The following is a 13950-nucleotide window of genomic DNA, read 5'->3' as shown; positions in this document are numbered from 1 at the left end:
TTCCTGCTGGGAAAACCAGGTGTACACTGGTTTTGTTCGTTTGTTGTTTTTTTTTTAAGGTTTTTGCTATAGGGCAGGTGTGCTCCCTGGAGAGACAAGAGGAAGACAGTGGGGAAGTGAAAAATCAACCCCGGGGGAATGGCCATGCTACAATCTCTTCTCCTCATTCTTCACCTGGAATTTTGGGCACATATGCATGCACGCATGCCCGGAGTGTTACAAGCTGCCAGGTTCAGGACTTGAACCGTGGTTGGTCATGTAGAAGTCTAGTGCCTCATCTACCATGCTACCTGCTGTCCCCCACCATGTGTACACTGTAAAGATGTAGTGATTAAATATAAATAAAATAAAAATGAAAATGAACTTTTTTCTTTTTTTTTCCTTTTTTTGGAGAGGTTTTTGCTATAGGGAACGTGCGCTCACCAGACTGAGAGAGACAGAGAGACAGAAAGCGAGAAATCACCCCCCAGGGGGGATGGCCACGCCGCAATCCCTTCTCCTCCATTCTCCTCTCGGGATCTTGGGCACACACGCACACGCTCCCAGCGTGAGTTTTAAGCCACTGGGTCCAGGACGCGAACCACGGTCGACTACATGGGAGTCCAGCGACATAGCCATTACACTAACTGCTGGTCCCATGAAAATGAAATTTTAAAAATACGGGGCCGGCAAGTGGCGTGGTGGTTAAAGACGCTGGACTCCCACATGGCCGACCACAGTTCAAGTCTCGGACCTGGTGGCTTGCTTTCTCACTTCCTCTCTCTCTGTCTCTCTCTGATCAAACTGAAAAATAATAATGATATTAATAAAGTTAAATAAAATAATTCTTAAAATAAAATAAAACTATCATAAAAAATTAAATAAATAAATAAATAGTAAAAGAATAGTGTATACTATTTTAACAACTTTGAAAGCAGAGCAATCTTCTAGTCAGTGGCATCTAAGACTTGATGAAACAGAAACAAGAGTCCCAAGTGATTCTGAGAATTAATAAATTTGGGCAACTCCCTGGGGCAGTGCTTCCCAATATTTAATGTCCTTACAGTCACCTGAGATCCAGCTAACCCACGGATTCCGAATCAGAGGTCTGTTTTAAGGCCTGAGATTGCATTGCTAACAGATTTCCAGGTAACCTGATGTAGCTGGTGCTTGGACCACTTTCTGGGTAGCAAAGTTCTAAATTACAGCCATCGGAGGAGGCTCCCCCAGCAAGACTCATTTAAGTAAACTGAGATCATCGGCATCGAGAAATTTGGCCTGTGGAGAGTCTCCAATGTCTCTGAGACAACTGCTAGACTGTTCCCTCATTCTCCCCAGGAAAGGGCAGGTGGGATGTGGCCAGAGGGAGAGCTACCTCAACCTTTGAGAAGCCAGAGTCTAGAGTCCAGCTTCCCAAGGCAGCAGTTTGCTGTGTGAAGCACAACAAACCCCACACTCAATACCTCCACAACTCACTCTGTCCCATGAAGTTGGGCCTCGGGTGGTTTTAGTGGGTCAAGGGCAAGTAGAACCCCCGCTTCTCTACCACATACCCTTTTCCTTAATTTAGTCACTAACCTTCTTCTGAATTTTATTTTTTATCTTCTTCTTATTATTATTATTTTAATTTCCTATAGGGCATGTGCACTCACATGAGAGAGAGAAAGTGAGAAAGCAAGCTGCCAGGTCTGGGTCTTGAACTGTGGTCAGCCACGTGGGAGTCTGGCACCCTAACCACCACACCACCTGCTGGCCCCATATTAAATCTTTATAAACCGCAAGTTCTGAGAGATTCAAAGATGAATCAGATTTTGTCCCTGACCTCAGGGTTAGGAATTCAAAGTGGGAAATAGATTTGTTTTTTTAAAAAGAAAGAAAAGTATGATATTGAGCTGGCCTGTGGCACAGCAGTTAAGCCCTGTGTACAGGGAGCCAGATCCTACATGGCCGACTGTAGTTTGAATCCTGGACGTGGCAGCTTGAAAAACATAGCAGGCACATGTGCTTGTGTGCCCCAAATCCTAATGCCGGAGAGATGGAGGAAAAAGGACCACAGCTTGACCACTCCCAATAGGGAGTGCTTTCTTTCTCTCTCTAGTGAGGGTGTATGCCCTCTGGCAATTAAAAAAAAAAGTAAGGATGTGAAGTGATAAGTGCTAAAAGCATAATTTATGTACAGATAAGCCAACACAAAGGAACAATGCTAATAGCTTCCTGGAGCAGCAGCTTCTGGGGGAGCTAAATGAAACATTCCTAACCTAAGGAAGGGTACCACCCCAAACAAAAATTCTTTGCCGGACCCAGCCTGGTGTGATGAAGGAGTACGCTTTGATGCCTGAAAGTCCTCAAAACTGAGCCCCTCTAATCTGGAGGCTCGACATGGGGAATGCTTCTTACATTTGTGTCTAGCTCTGTGGCACAAGTGAGTTCAAGGAAGCAAGACCTTTTGGGAGATGAGGCCCTCAAAAGAATGGGGGTGGCCCTTATCTTACTCCAGAGAGCTGCAGTACCTGAACTCTCTCGCCTGTCAGAACCCAGCAGATCACTTCCCTGGTTGCAGACACACTGGAGTCTTTACACTTTGTCATACCTACAAAGCTCTTAATTGGCTTGACCCATCACAGTGCTAGATATAAAGGCTACAATCCCTGGACTAAGACGTCGTCTTCGGTTGGGATAGGAGTCTCGGTCAAGGTAGGCGGGCTGTAAGAACTCGTGCGCCTGTTCACGCAACTAGATCCATAGAGACTAGCTTTTTGGGGGGCTATGGTACTTGATCCCAACTTACTTTTTTCTTTGCTTCCATCTCACCTATAGGAAACCTTACAGGAGAGGCTTAAGAACCCGAGGAAGCAGCTAAGGAAGACAGCAAAGATGGGGAGTGGAGCCAGTGCTGAGGATAAAGAACTGGCCAAGAGGTCCAAGGAGCTAGAAAAGAAACTGCAGGAGGATGCTGACAAGGAAGCCAAGACTGTCAAGCTGCTGTTGCTGGGTGAGTGAGATGGGAGATGAGCCCGAGGAGAAAACGCTCCTTCCTGCCTTCTCAGAGTCAGTAGGTCTAGCTCACTCCCATGCAAGATGGATACAGGTCATCTTTCCTCTCCCCTAGCCAGTCCATTGGAAGCTCTAGGGCTGAGTGAACATGGGGCCTGCAAGCCACCCAAAGGGATCCAGGATGCCAAAGCCATTCTGGGATTTTTCTGCTCTTCCTTGAACCAGGAATAGTGCAAGGACCAGAATGTACCCAAGCATGTCCAAATCTAACCAAACGCAACACCCTCTTTGAGCGTGGCAAATACTGAGAACCCCGGACTTACAGATCCTTACCGAGTGGCAATCAGGACCTTCCCTCACCAGTAACTCAGAAGTCCCACCAAACAATCAGTGCCACATAACCCCAGGGATGGGCCCTCAACTGATTTTCTCTCCTTGCTTTCAGTAAAAAAAAAAAAAAAAATTGCAACAATTTTGGAAGTAGGGAGCTCTGGCAGTGGTGGTGGTGGTGGTGGGGGGGGAATGGAATTCTTATCTACGGCAGTCTCTTCCTGGCTTTCTATTCCACAGCTGCTTCTAAAGCCCCTGCCAGATGGGAAGTTCATCAACTTGATGAGCTCCTAAGCAGATCACTGAGCAAATAATAGCACCTTGGTCAGTCAGCCAGGGAAATCTATCACGGCTGTAAATAGAACCAAGACAAAAAAACTCGGGACCCCCGGCTTGGTGATACTACAGAAGGAGGCTAGCTGGAGAAGGTGGCGTCTAGGTCTGGCTCTCTGGACTGGTTTCCAAGAAGTCTAGGAACTGGAGCACCAGGCTAAGTTCTGTGGCACGACCTAAGGACACGCTAAAAGAGCACATCTCTGTAAGCTGGATTCAGATTCCAAGGAGCCCAAGAGGTTAGGGGGAAACAGAGATGGCCCGGCCACTGGGAGATCTTTTAAGCCTAAGCAGATTTCTTCTAGGTTCTGCATAAGCCGCTTAGAAGGAACAAGCACAGGCTAAGTGGGAGGAGGTTGAGGCATCAGGATAGTAGAGTTCAAGAGCATGTGAGTTTTTGATGGGGGAGGGCAGAACTGTAAATGAGGTTAGGGTGTTTTAGTCAATAAAAGAAACCAGCAAGGGGACTAGCAGTTAGCGTAATGGCTATGTCACTGGACTCCCATGTAGTCAACTGTGGTTCGAGTCCCGAATCTGGTGGCTTGAACTCACGGCAGGCACGTGTGCGTGCGTGCCCAAGATCCCGAGGAGAATGGAGGAGAAGGGATTGCGGTGTGGCCATTCCCCCTGGGGGGTGATTTCTTGCTTTCTGTCTGTCTCTCTCTTTCTGGTGAGTACACGCGCCCTATGGCAAAAAAAAAAAAACAAACCTCTCCAAAAAAAGAAAAAAAAAAAGAAACCAGCAAGGTGAGGACAAACAGTTATTTCAGTGAACCCCGCCTCTCTAATGCAACAAGATTACTCTCAAGTCAAAAGTGGGCAGAGAAGAGAGACGTGCTAAGGGAATTGCCCTGAATCTAGCAATGGTATTCAACAGGGAGATTCTCTTTTTTTGTTTGTTTTTGGAGAGGTTTTTGCTATAGGGTGCATGCGCTCACCAGACAGACAGAGAGAGACAGGGAGACAGAAAGCAGGAAATCACCCCCCAGGGGGGATGGCCACGCCGCAATCCCTTCTCCTCCATTCCCCTCTCAGGACCTTGGGCACACACGCACATGCACCCGGCGTGAGTTTAAGCCACTGGGTCCGGGACTCGAACTGCAGTCAACTACGTGGGAGCCCAGCAACATAGCCATTACGCTGACTGCTGGTCCCCAACAGGGAGATTCTGACCCCCAGGACCATTTGGAAATGTCTGGAGACACGAGGGGAGTGGGGTGCTACTGGTCTCTAGTGGGTAAAGGCCAGGAATGCTGCCTAACACAACCTCCCAGGATACACAGCACAGCCCCCTCCCCCAGAAAATAACTGTCCAGCCCCAATGTAAACAGTGCTGAAGTTGAGAAACTGCTCTAAATCCAGGGCAAATGGCCTGCGCTCAAGGCTGCCAGAAACTGAGGACAGCACTCACCCCTAAGTGCTGACGAGGCTACCAAGCAAGCAGTAGCTCTGACTTCTCACAGGCTTTCTCCTGGGAAGTCGGGGTGACTGGTGGAAACTGGAAGCATAAGCATTTCTCATTCTAGGTGCTGGGGAGTCAGGAAAGAGCACTATCGTCAAGCAAATGAAGTGAGTAGGAATGAAGCCCCAAGGGCCTGGGGTAGGTGAAGTCTGTGGGGCCATGGGAGGTACTCAGAGTAAAAGGCTCTTTAGCCTCAAGACGCCGATACAAAGGGTCTAAAGGAGCAGATTCCCAGTGCCTCTCAACTGCATGCCCATCACCCCTCACCCTCCACTTTGGGACAGCATAGCAATAGAGATGGGGTTCTATGCCCCTTTAAGTTCCCTAGATCCCCAGGCCCTTAGGTCTAGTTACAACTGGGTGTCTGCCCCTTCCAGGATCATTCACCAGGATGGCTACACGCCGGAAGAATGTCTGGAGTTCAAGTCCATCATCTACGGGAATGTGCTGCAGTCCATCCTGGCCATCATCCGGGCCATGTCCACCCTGGGCATTGACTACGCTGAAGCAAGCTGTGCGGTACGTGATTCGCAATGCTCGGGTAAGGGTAGAAGCAGGAAAGGTTAATGAGAAGAAACAGATCAGAGGCCAACAAACTATAAGGAAAGACTAGTAAGAAAAACAGTTTCATGCAACTAAACCCCCCCTTGCTGGGCTTCAGATAGTTTTATTCAGTCTTGGAGAAGTAAACAACCCCTACCTTGATAATAAATGTTTACAAAATCTGCTCCCAGCTTCCTCTGCTTTTCTCATTTTAACATTTAAGTTGCTCCCGTTGGGCTTCTTGCTATGGAAATGGAACTTTCTCTCTTTTAGGTTTCTGCCATAGAACCTGTGCGCTTGAGGGAGAGAGAGAGAGAGACAGGGAGAAGGAAAGTAAATTACCCCCCATGGGGGATGGCCACACTGCAAACTCTTCTTTATTCTCCTCTCTAGATTTTGGGTGTACACACACACACTCCCAGTGTAATTTTCAAGTTGCCAGGTTTGGGACTCGAACCAGTTAGCCATGTGGGAGTCCAGTACCTTAACCACCATGCCACCTGCTGGCCATGGTCATGGAACTTTTCTCTTGAGAGATTTTTGCTATAAGGTACGTGTGCTCACCAAAGAGACAGAGACAAAGAGACAGAAGTGGAAAATTGGGTGATCACACAGCAATCCTTTCTCCTCCATTCTCCTCTTGGGATTTCAGGTACACACGCACACGCACCTAGCCTAAGTTTTATGTTGCTAGGTCCGAGAGCTGAACCATGGCCCACTACATGGGAGTCCAGCAATGTAACCATTACAACATCTGCTGGTCCCGGTCAAGGAACTTTTTTTTTTTTTTTAAAGAATTATTTAATTTTATTTATTCATTCAATCATTTTCATTTGACCAGAGACAGACAGACACACAGAGAGAAGGAAAGTGAGAAAGCAGGCTGCCAGGTTCAGGACTCAAACCTAGGTTGGACATGTGGGGGTATCCAGTGCCTTAACCACCACGCCACCTGCTGGTCCCGTGGTCATGGAACTTTAAAAAGTCAAATTCCTAGTTTTAGTATTGACCTCTTTCCAGACTTGAATCATTCAAAGAACAAAGGTGATGGGTTGTGTCTTCCATCTTATCTGTTTCATGGTCAACCTTAGACTTTCAATTTCCCGTCTCCCTGCTACAGAGGACCCACGTTTTATTGGGGAAGGAAGCCAGAAACACCAGAGAAAGCACAAGAAACCTCTGCTATCCCCTAGGCACCCGAGGGCTAGACATTCACTCCCCCACACACCTGGGTCTGGGGAGCACACTCAAAAATCAATCAGTAGTTTTCTTAGAATCTTCACTGGAGACTGCTTCCACCCCGGGCTTTGGTGGCAATGTAAATTACTTTCCATTCAGCAGTCCCCAGAAGCCTCCTAGAAAGCCATGACTCCTGTGTAGTTCTCAGCCAAGTGTTCTGCCTTACAGGATGACGGACGACAGCTCAATAACCTGGCCGACTCCATTGAGGAGGGAACCATGCCTCCCGAGCTGGTGGAGGTCATTAGGAGGTTGTGGAAGGACGGTGGGGTGCAAGCCTGCTTTGAAAGAGCTGCAGAGTACCAGCTCAATGACTCAGCATCTTAGTAAGTCTCTGCCTGGGGAGAGGTTGGGAGGTCGCTTAAGCAATTTTCTAGGAAAACTCTGCTGGAGGCTGACTGAATTCAGCCTGCAAACCTGTTTTGTTAGAGCTGAGTCGTGTTGTACTGTGTTTTGAATTTAAGAGCCCAGGACTATCTGCCACACTGCTACCACTCTGCATCGCTTTAAGGCAGATCACTGCAGCCTACAAAGCTGAAGATGCAAATTCAAAACATAGGTGCCAAGCCTAGTAGCTCTTTGTCTTGTTCTTAATTAAATCACACACTTCGGCCCTATCAGCCCTGCAGTTCAGCCACACCCTCTCCCAGAGGCATGCGGTTCACAAAACAAAAATTAAGTCTCCTTCACCTAGAGCATCTTATGTCAGGATACCTGGGCTGGAGACAAAGTGAAAACCAAAAGGAAGGTGGTCAGGGATTAGAGAACCAACTGTGCAAAGCTGCTTCCAAAAGGATAGGGGGCAGTTTATTGATCTTAGACAGTATCATTGATTGGCATGCGCGTCAAAATCTTTTATTTATTTATTTTTTTGGAGCGGTTTTTGCTATAGGGCACATGTGCTCTCCAGAATGATCAAGAGAGACAAAGAGACAGAAAGCAAGAAATCACTCCCCAGGGGGGATAGCCATGCCGCAATCCCTTCTTCATTCTCCTCTCAAGATCTTGGGCACACACGCACACGCGCCCGGCGTGAGTTTAAGCCACTGGGCCTGAGACTTGAACCACGGTCGACTACATGGGAGTCCAGTGACATAGCCATTACGCCAATGGCTGGTCCCTGTGCATCAAAATCTCATAGACCTGAGCTTAACCCCCCTCTGTCACTTAATCTTGCAGTAATGTTATCATTTACTAGCTCTGGAGCACTCACTAACACCCAGTCATAGCCAGGTGCAATGACTCATCTCAAGACTAATTTGCACAACAGAATATCAGAGTATACAGCACTTTTTAAAAAAAAATCTGTCAGGGGCTCATGCGCTCACCAGAGACAGAGAGGGAGAGGAAGAAAGCACCCCACAATGGGGCATGGTCACACTGTGATCCTTTTTCCATTCCTCTCCCCTTCTGGGATCTTGGGCATGCACACACATGCTCCCAGCTTGTTTTTCAAGCCACTGGGTCTGTGATACAAACCACAGAGTCAGCCATGTGGGGCTCAGCTCTCTTAACCAAGAGACTGGCCATGGGGCTGGCCCATGACAGCACTTTTTATTAGCCCCATTTTATGGATCAGAAACTAGGATTCAGAGAAACTAATTCAGGTCATACAGATAAACGGTTTAAGCTAGGTTTGCATCCAGGTCTGCTTGACTACAAAGTTGAATATCTTTTTATAATATACTAAAATACCTCTAGATCCTGGTTCTGACTCTTCAGAATTCTATCTTCATCTGTACAACGGGGATATGAAGCTTGAAGGTTTATGAGGTTAAATGAGAATTTAAATGTGAAAATACATGGCATATAGTCATCTCACTTCCCATCTAGCTTCTTCCTATCCCTCTTTTTTATAAACTACTTTTTTATGGTAACTTCCAACATATACAAAAGTGGAGTAATATTTCTTTTCTTTTTTTTTTTTTTTTGAGAGGTTTTTGCCATAGGGCACATGCATTCACCAGAAAGAGAGAGAGAGAAGGGGAAATCACCCTCCAGGGGTGATAACCATGCTGCAATCCCTTCTCCATTCCCCTCTCGGGATCTTGGGCATGCACACACACGCACCTGGCGTGAGTTTAAGCTACCAGATCTAGGACTCGAACTACAGTTGACTACATGGGAGTCCAGTGACATAGTCATCACACCAACTGCTGGTCCCCGAAAGTGGAGTAATATAATCATTACCTATTTTTTAAAAAATTATTTAACTTTATTTATTTATTATTTTAATTTAGCCAGAGAAGGACAGAGAGAGAGGAGAAAGTGAGAAAGCAAGCCACCAGGTCTGAGACTTGAACTGCAGTCAGCCATGTGGGTAGTCCAGCGCCCTTAACCACCATGCCACCTGCCGGCACCATCATTACCTACTTTTAACAATTATGAACTCATGGTTACTCCTGTTTCATTTGATCTCCATCTCCCACTAGATTATTTTAAAATGAATCCCAGATATTTCATCCTAAAAATTTCATTATGTATTTCTAAACTAAGAAGATGCTTTTTAAAAAAGAAATCACAATACCACACCTAAATATTTAATAATTTCTTACTGCCAGAAAATACCCAAATCTATGTTCAAATTTCCCAAGTATGCTTTTCCCCAGTTTGATTCAGTATATGAACAAAGTCCATGCTTTACACGGGTTCACATGTCATATATCTCCCATCTCTAAAGTCTCTCTCGATCTATCCCAGGCTCCCAAGAGAACTTTTGGTACCCATTTAAACTGCTAAAAACTTCAAAGGTCTAGAAAAGCGCACAGCCAGGTAAAACCCAAGGAAAAGTTACGACTTAAATGAGGTGGAACCCTTGCCTCAAATGGGCTTGTCCCCACTTCCTTTTGTGAAGGAAAAAATTCTATATTTAATGATATGGATTATAGTGTTGGCTCTCTTACCTATTAGTGCAGCTTTGGGTGACAGCTTTTATTTTTCATGGCCTTGGCTGTGGAAAATTTAATGTCATCAATACTGATCTTTTTTCTCTAGCTACCTGAACCAATTAGAACGGATTACAGACCCTGATTACCTCCCTAATGAGCAAGATGTGCTACGATCCAGAGTCAAAACCACCGGCATCATTGAGACCAAATTTTCTGTCAAAGACTTGAATTTCAGGTAAGCAAACGGTTTCCTGAGGCATTTTAGATATACACAGACTCTCAGAAAAGGGCCACAGACATGCTCCTTGGCCTTTCATGAAGCCCAATCTACTGTCTTTACTTCTCCCCTTTCCTCCCCCTTTCCCATCTTACTGCTAACTGGCCCCAATGTGGCCACTTTTTAGGGTAAACACCAAAGGCATGTGGGTCACACAGGGGGCACGTGTATGAGAATAGCTGCTTTTTCCCTCAGGATGTTTGACGTAGGTGGACAGAGATCTGAGAGAAAGAAGTGGATCCACTGCTTTGAGGGAGTCACCTGCATCATTTTCTGTGCGGCCCTCAGCGCCTATGATATGGTGCTGGTGGAAGATGACGAAGTGGTAAGTGGTCTTTGCACCAAGCAGCTTTGGTAGAACAAGTTCTCACCACACATGACCCTTTCTCCAAGCCTCGTGTCACTTGAATGCTCCAGACTTGGTGATTTCAAGATAATCTTGACAGCCTCGCAGTCCTCTAGCAGACCAATTGATGTCTCATGCAAAAAATTCCAGAAAAGGGCCAGCATATGGTTGGTGGCTAGACTCCTACATGACTGACTGTGGTTCAAGTCCTGGACCCAGCTGCTTGGAAATCACACTAGATGTGTGTGCGTGCATGCCTAAAATCCCAGGAGGAAAATGAAGAAGAGATTACAGTGTGGCCATCCCCTCGGGGGGGCGGGGGTGATTTCTCACTTTCCCTCTCATTGTATCTCTCTCTCTGGCAAGTCCAGGTGCTCTATGGCAAAAAACATTAAAAAAAAAAAATTCTAGAAAAGTTATTCTGCAGGTTCTTTTGAACTTTAGAGCTCCAGATTTCCTGAGAATGAGCTGGTCTTAGATGAGACATTCAAAGATCACTTAGACATCACAAAGTTCATAAAAGGGAATGAGTATTGAGATAAGGTCATCACCAAGGCAAATTTTTTCTCCAAATTTGCCTACGGAAGTAAAGGACAGGAGCTCATGAGACAAAGTGAGCATTGAAGAGATAAGGATCATCAACTAGGCAAAATTCAATACTCCCCTAATTTGCCTATGGAAGTAAAGGATAGGAGCTCATGAGAGAAACTGAGTATTGAAGAGATAAGGGGTCATCGACTAAGCAAAATTTAATACTCTCATTTGCCTATGGAAGTAAAGGAGATGAAAATGAAAGAGCAGAAAAAATACGTTGTGCCTTTTCATGCAACGTAGTAGAAGGGTTGAATTGCTAAGTCGCTTAGAAGCCTGTCAACAGGAGTAAGAGGCTGGCAGACGAAGGTTCTATAACCTGCCAACTAACCTGACAGCTGAAGATTACCTGAGATTAGTCTGTAGAGTTCTACAAGACAGAAACTCTACGAAACAAGTGTCACAGCCCAGCCATTACCTTCTCTGAGCCCGAGACAGAGGATATCAAAGGCATGGAATTTCACATAAGCATCTGCTTCATAAATGGAGGCCCATAGTTTACTGATGGAGGACAGAGCTAACCTCCCAGCCCTTGCTCTAGCTCCAGTACCCTCTCCTTCGGCTCAGCAGTTCACATTTACAGTAGAGCTCTCTGAATCATCTTCCAGCCAAGATGTCTTACATGACTATTCACCTTCCAAGATCTCCTCCATCTTTAACCCTGCAGTCTATGAGATCTTAAGAGGATTTTACAAGCGTATTACAGTAAGAAAGGGGCACACATTAGATCGTTCTTACTTAAATAGATGGAAAGATTAAGGCCAGCTGTTAGTATACTTTGTCCTAAAGGCCTGCTCTCTAAAAGCAGGGCACTGGGGCACTAGGTAACCTTTGGGGATATATAGTACCACTTCTCACTCTCCAAGCAGCAATCAGAGGAAATGAGAGAGGAGCAGTGCTTGCAGTGTGGCACTGGGAAATCCTCCAGTCCTTACCATTTGGTACCAGGGTCAAAGTATCTCTCTCATGTCCTTGTCCAACCTGAGATTGGGACCCTATAATGGAAGCCTGTCAAATTTATGTTGGGGATGCAGATAGGCACATGCTAACTTGGGCCTGGTTTCAACCGTGGATCAGCAGCACTTAAAGATGTGAAAGACCTTAGCTAGGCCCTGGCTGCAGGACATGTAACATATACGTCTCCCAGCCACTATCATGGACACCAAACACACGTGACCTCATTTAATATTCATAACCCTAGGAGAGAGATGGGGACATTGAGATCGGAAAAGACTGATTCCCCCAAATTACATAGCTAATAAAATGACAGCAGTCTAGAAGGAACTCTAATCTCGACTCTATCCCGCTACATTGAAAGGGGGATAAGCTGTTCCCTGTCTTTTCTTTTACATTTGAAGCAGTGTTCTCTCCAAGGGGAACAAGAACAGGAAGGAGATGTATCCCGTAAGCCAAATCTGATATTTCCGATGGTGTTTCCTCTTACTAGAATCGTATGCATGAGTCTTTGCATCTGTTCAACAGCATATGTAACCACAAGTTCTTTGCGGCTACTTCAATTGTCCTCTTTCTCAACAAGAAGGACCTCTTTGAGGAAAAAATCAAGAAAGTCCATCTCAGCATTTGTTTTCCAGAGTATGATGGTAAGTGTCAAGGGTTGGAGGTGGAGACAAAGGTAATTAATGCCTTTTAGTACTGACTTGGTGATTACCTCATGTCACATGCCAAAGTGACATAAAGGAACTCAGAGAGAAATCTGGGCTTTCAGTTACAGGGTTCAAGTTCAGATGTCTCTGGAAGAGAACAGACATTAGATGCAAGAGGGCCACTGATTTAGGGTACAGAGATAAGTTTCTCCTCAGTCTCTCTATTCAAGTCAAGTGAGAAACACTGGAGTATAATACAGTGAGAGCGCATCCCCAAAAAGAGAGGCCCCCAATCATTGTTGTCCAACACATTTTGAAAATCAAGTCAGTCACCTAAAAAGTAACTAAGCAAGTAAGTTTTAATTTACCCTACTTCTTCACCATTTTTTCTGGAAAATCAGGGAACAATTCCTTTGACGACGCAGGAAATTATATCAAGAATCAGTTTCTTGACCTCAATATGCGAAAAGATGTCAAAGAAATCTACAGTCACATGACCTGCGCCACAGATACTCAGAATGTCAAATTTGTGTTTGATGCAGTCACAGATATCATCATCAAAGAAAACCTCAAGGACTGCGGGCTCTTCTAATCCTCACCATTCCTCAGGTATACGTGTTACAAACAGGCTTGGCACCTGGGTCATTTGGAGCAAACAATTATAGTGAATAATTATCATGACACGAAGAATGAATCCAGTCTCCTTCAGAGATGGAATATGCATGATTCCAACTGTGTCTCGCACGTTCTTTTCACAGCAAGCTAGCCGGTAGTTTAAAGAGCACAAATCCAGGAGCTGGAAAACACAGGTTCCAGTACTGGTTGTGCAACTTTATACGAAAATGTGAATGCTTCATTTTTCTGAGCCCTGAGTCCCTCATCTCTAAAACAAAGATAACTTCCCTACCTACTTCACAGGGTTATTCTGAGAAGCACAACATAATGAAGGGAAGGCACATAAAAGCTGCTGTGGTTAGAGTCACATAAAGAAATCCTATATAAAAGCTGCCAAGTATAAAATTCAACACCTATTTTTAAAATAAACAATCTCAACAAACAATCCCAAGCAATACAACAAATCTTCCCTACAGTCAGCAAAAAAACCCCAAACAATTAAAATCCCCCAAAAACAGGGGCCGGCAGGTGGCATGGTGGTTAAGGGAGCTGGACTCCCACATGGCCGACTGGTTCGAGTCCCAGACCTGGCGGCCTGCTTTCTCAGTTTCTCTCTCTCCCTCTCTGGTCAAATTAAAATAAAGTAAAAATAAATAGACAAAATTAAAGTTAAAAAGAATTATTTAAAAACAACACATCTGGTAAAAAACAAAATCTCAATAAACCTACCATTCCCTTTTCAGTCAGAC

The 13950-nt window shown here is 45.3% G+C and overlaps 1 protein-coding gene across 1 annotated transcript in view; it reads left to right on the top strand.

Annotated features, from left to right (window-relative positions):
• GNAT2 (G protein subunit alpha transducin 2) overlaps positions 1-13737 on the top strand; it is a 20516-nt gene extending 6779 nt beyond the window's left edge. Inside the window, exons 2-9 of the mRNA XM_006149535.3 lie at positions 2797-2971; positions 5163-5205; positions 5476-5617; positions 7049-7206; positions 9875-10003; positions 10241-10370; positions 12430-12583; positions 12988-13737. Coding sequence (XP_006149597.1) covers positions 2854-2971; positions 5163-5205; positions 5476-5617; positions 7049-7206; positions 9875-10003; positions 10241-10370; positions 12430-12583; positions 12988-13178 — 1065 coding nt within the window. The 5' untranslated portion in view covers positions 2797-2853 and the 3' untranslated portion in view covers positions 13179-13737. The remainder of the gene's footprint in view (positions 1-2796; positions 2972-5162; positions 5206-5475; positions 5618-7048; positions 7207-9874; positions 10004-10240; positions 10371-12429; positions 12584-12987) is intronic.
• The last annotated feature ends 213 nt before the right edge of the window (positions 13738-13950 follow it).

Source organism: Tupaia chinensis, unplaced genomic scaffold (genome assembly GCF_000334495.1).
Source record: "Tupaia chinensis unplaced genomic scaffold, TupChi_1.0 Scaffold000270_1, whole genome shotgun sequence".
NCBI lineage: Eukaryota > Metazoa > Chordata > Mammalia > Scandentia > Tupaiidae > Tupaia > Tupaia belangeri.
This window is presented reverse-complemented; position numbering and strand designations above follow the sequence as displayed.